The sequence below is a fragment of the Pundamilia nyererei genome, unplaced genomic scaffold, assembly GCF_000239375.1.
Source record: "Pundamilia nyererei isolate P.nyererei 1_Seehausen unplaced genomic scaffold, PunNye1.0 scaffold00138, whole genome shotgun sequence".
Classification (NCBI taxonomy): Eukaryota; Metazoa; Chordata; class Actinopteri; order Cichliformes; family Cichlidae; genus Pundamilia; species Pundamilia nyererei.
In genome coordinates, this window is record NW_005187539.1 from 919,705 (window position 1) to 924,340 (window position 4,636).

The 4,636-nt window shown below is 39.9% G+C and overlaps 1 protein-coding gene across 1 annotated transcript; it reads right to left on the minus strand.

Annotated features, from left to right (window-relative positions):
• Positions 1 to 894: 894 nt before the first annotated feature.
• LOC102192734 (transcription factor HES-7-like) lies at positions 895 to 2,052 on the minus strand. The gene is made up of 3 exons (XM_005744038.1): positions 1,890 to 2,052; positions 1,546 to 1,638; positions 895 to 1,425 (listed from the first exon to the last, which is right to left on the minus strand). Exons 1-3 carry the CDS (start codon positions 1,932 to 1,934, stop codon positions 895 to 897), a joined length of 669 nt encoding a protein of 222 aa, XP_005744095.1. The 5' UTR covers positions 1,935 to 2,052.
• Between the last annotated feature and the right edge of the window lie 2,584 nt (positions 2,053 to 4,636).

Sequence of the window (4,636 nt, forward strand, 5' to 3'; positions counted from 1 at the left end):
ATTTCCCCGTTGTGGAATCAATAAAGTCTTATCTTATTTCTCAGTGAATACAGAAGGCTCTCTGTGAGGTCTTTGAAGTGAGAGATGCTGCAGAGCTTCATGCTCAGATTTCACACCTGGAGGAGGTAACTGCAGGAGGTCGAGCTTCACACCTCTGATCCGGACTAAAGGGAGCTGTCAGAGCAACCGCAGACTAGAGTCTTCCGGATTTCTTTTAATCTTAAAATAATCACACCACGTGTTGTTGTAGTTTTTTTTAGTCTTTTTATTTTAAAGAGTACAGCTCACCATAGGGAGAATCCAGAATAAATTATTGTGCAAAAAAGACAAGATTTAACGTCAGATTGAATACAAGTGATGTTGTAGCGTACACAGAGACACAGATGTCGCTCTTGCCAGCAGAGAGGTGAATATGAGGAGCTGCGTGGGTCTCCCAGCCTCAAACACTGGGCTTCCACACCTGGAAATGTGATGTATGGACACTCAGTCACAGCAGTTCATAAAAGAGAATAGAAGCTCTTGAGTTTCGTGAAACTCACCTCTTCACTCGCTCTTCAGCGCAGCAATCCCAGCCGGACTGCTGGGCTGATCCAGCTCACCTGTGTCCCGCGGTAGAGTCCCTGTGTAAGCAGATTAAATGGATGCCCCACTGACAGAGCTTATTGAAAAGTATTTAAAACAGTGAGTTAACCCTATCACACATACAGCGCAGGTAGAAAACATACATTTAGCTACATTATTTACAGGATCTGAGGTTCTGCGTCTTTATAAGACTACAACACCTATCCTTTTCAGTTACAAAAAATAGATACCAACAATCATTGTTAAATATTTTTGAGTGTTTATGTTAAATAGTTTATAGTCATTGATAGCTCTGAAGTCCCTGCCTGGTGATCAGGGCCAAGGTCTCCACAAAGTGTGGCTGGAGGGGGAGCTCTGCGCTGAGCTCTGTTTGGTCGCTCCTCTCTCTGCTCTGATCTCGGACTCTCTTTGTTTCTGAGGCTGTTTGGGGACTCTGGGAAACCTTTGTTGGAGTGGGAGTGGGTAAGGTCGGATCAAACGTTTCTCCCCTGAGGCACGTGCTTGAGCTTGTTTGAGTTTGAGCTTGGACTTCTGCCTCAGCATTCGCAGAATAAACTTTGCGTGCGGCAAAAAGTTTCTGCTTTGGAGACCTTCGGGCTGTGAGTGTGAACGGGCCAAACGAGCGGCAAAAGCTGCATGCAGCGCCGATCCGAGCTCCGACCCTTTCCCCTCGGGGCCCAGAAACCCCGAAGCTGTCTGCAGGCAAGTGGAGAAACCGTCCTGGAAGGAGCGTTTCTGGTCCCCACGTCCACCTGTAGTCTTGTCTCCTTTGGCATTGTTCTGGAGGAAGAGGACTGTGTGCTCCAGTATCTCAGCTTTCTCCACTCGGTGTTGAGTGGACCCCTGCATGAGAGCAGCAAGTTAACTGATCTTTACATTACATTAAAAAAAAGAAAACATTAATAAATAAACAGTACTGAAATTCATGAACCATATTCAAAGAGAACTAAAATATGATCTTACTTCTTGTGGCTCCTGCAGCAACATGGTCCTCAGACACTCCAAACTGCGGTTCATTCTGTCCCTTCGACGTTTCTCCACCTGAGATTTTATTAACTATCGCAAAAGGAAAAGAAAAGTCTAAAAGTGGGGGGTTTTTTGTTTTAATTTCTGTGTTACAAGTGATGCAAAGTTGATCAGACGTTACCCGAGAAACAAACTAAATATAATCGCAGCTGCGTCTAAATTCCAATTTGATTGAAACAAACGACTAAATCCTCATTAGAATCTTTGTCAAAGTGGCTGCATTTGCCCATGTGAATAAAAAAAATCAAAGTTGTTTTTTTCTTTTTCTTTTTTTTTTTTACCTTTTTATTGTTTGTTGCTTCCTCGGCTTCCTGTAGCAGCTTCATGGTTGCAGATGCTCTAACACCTTCTTTCTCAGGCTGACACCGATCAGGTAATGAGGCTCTTGTTCCTTTCGACTTCTTTTTACTGACTCCCTGTAGCTAAAAGACTCCTCCTCCTCCAAACCCCTCCTCCTGGTTCCTTAAAACCCAACCAAGATTTAATTAATTTAAATCTCCTATCACAGTCTCATATTCACCAAACACGGAGATCTTCCCCATTGCGCAGAAATGTGCGCATATTTTACGTGTATGCATAAAAACTCACACGTAAAAATAACCAATAAAAAATAATTTAAATAAAAAGAATGACATTTGTAACTCATTTTTGTACACACTATAGGTGACAAACATTGAATGAAATGCTTCACAACAGCTCCTTTACCCTGAGTGACAAAACCAGATTTTGAGTGTTGGAAACTGTATTTCCTATAACGCTAACACGGGAGTTTCTGGCCATGTGTCTGCGCTTTAATCCCATTATATTTCAGTAAGATTTGGGGTCTTATATTCTATGAAGTCTCGTGTATTGTCAACACAGAATCTGATTTATTTAAAGGAACTTGACTTTTCCTTGCCGTCTCTGTACCCGTTGAGCTGGTTACGCAGTGGATGAAATTCTAAATAAGGTAAAAAGGTAAGGTAAATTTTTATTTATATAGCACCTTTCAAGACAAAAATCACAAAGTGCTTCACAGAAAAGCTAAAACATAAAAACAGAAATCAACCAAAAGCAAGTTAGGACAATAGTCCTGTTAATCCTGAGATTGTCTAAACTGGACTAAATGTTTCTTATTTTATGATTAAAACAGTTCACGAGAAGGCATTGACATGTGTAAAACGAATAATATGATATTCGCTATTCGCAGTAGATTGGGGGTTGATTGTTGTTAAACTGCATTTTATCCCACATTTACTTAAACGCTAAATCGTGCGCCATCGTTGCTTCCCATTAAAAGTTGGGGGAAATATTAAATTGTTTTGGTAGAGATTTCGGAAAACCATTTGCATGTGCTTTAATATATTATCTTATTCAAACTTGTTCCTTAGAGCGAATGCCGACACCTCCTTATTCACACTTCACACTTTTGCATTTGTTAGTCACCCCGCAGGGGGAGCGTGCAAGAAGCCTAAATTTTTGCATTGACACCTCCGTGTCACAATGGACCACGCGTGCCATTTGGGCCCCTGTCTCGTGCTGACGCGCCGTTTAACCCCGCAGTTGTTCGACCTTTACTTGTGCAAATCCTTTGATCTTGGAAAGTGACCGTGGGAAAGCAGGGAACACACCCCACGTGACACCCTTTTAATTTAACGTGTGAGGCAGTGGTTCCCAGGCTGGAGAACATGGAGCCCCAGAGGTCCCACATATGGATTCATTATCATTCTTTAATTACATTAGACCACAATTTACATGCGAAATTTTAATTATGATTCCGGATTGAACTCCACACCCCACGTGATGGCACACAGTCTCAGATTCGTTTTTTGATTACTTAGACAGTTCAAAGGAAGAGTTTTTTTTTATTTTATTTTATTTTATTTTTTACTGTAAAAAATATAATTTAATGTTTCCTGTTTCATTTTTAAGCAAAGTATAAAAACACTCAAAATTGAAGCTGGGTTTACTCAGCACATTTGGATACAAAAATGACTCTTAATCAGTGACTGCAATGTTAATGCTTCAGTTCATCTAACCTCTGTGTACTGCTGATATGTAATTCTGACTTTGTTGTACAAAGGACTGAGCAAAGATGGGAAGCAACTAAGTGTAATTCAAGGTCAACACCCACTTCATTATCAGGCTGTTGCTTACATGATGGTGAGAACTTCCTACATGTGAATAGACAAAGACTGTATCCGCACAAAGGGTATAAAGGAGCTGTTATAATTTTACCTTTTGGTCTGTCCATGTGGTATTGATTCCTTTGCAAAAGTTTTATTATTTTTCTTTCAATAAATTCAAAATGAAAAAGCTTTATATACAGTAAAACATATTTTAAAAGCACTTCAAACTTGGACAATAAGCAAAGATATTACCCTGGATGAGGCAGTGAGCACATGGCCTGTAGGGCTCAGTAGTAAAAAGGACCCTCTCTATATAACTATCCAATGGCATTCTTGATAGTAACATGACACTTCTATTCACATCATTATGCTGAAGTGGAAAGGTTATAACAACTATATGTTTAAGTCATGTTCTATCTTGAGACTCAAAGTCCAACTTTGAGTATAGCATATATTTATGCAGTACGGCATATAGCTTACAAATTAAATTTTAGCTGCAGATTCAATTATTTTCCACTCCACTGATTAAGTTGTGTTTTAATGGCGGGAGACATGCTGGGGAACATATTACATGTGTTCCCTGATCTTGCTGTCTGTATATTGTGGTGGTAATATTTTGTAACTTGTTGATATCAACTATGCAACCATTTCTTTTTTGAAAAGTATCCAGCAGAGTTGTTTTCATTTATGTTTGACCAAAGCAAAACAACAACAACAGCAACAAAAAACAAGCATTCCCCGAGGACTTGGGAATTAAGCAGTGTTGTCAGTGACTTTGCTGAGCACAAGGCCTTAAAATGAACAGGTGAGTGGTTTGTTTTTAGTAAAGGACTGAAACATTTTTACTCATGTATATGTTGAAAATATGGACTCGTACTGTAATATGTGTGTGTGAAGTATCTAGAAGCTGGTCCACTGGA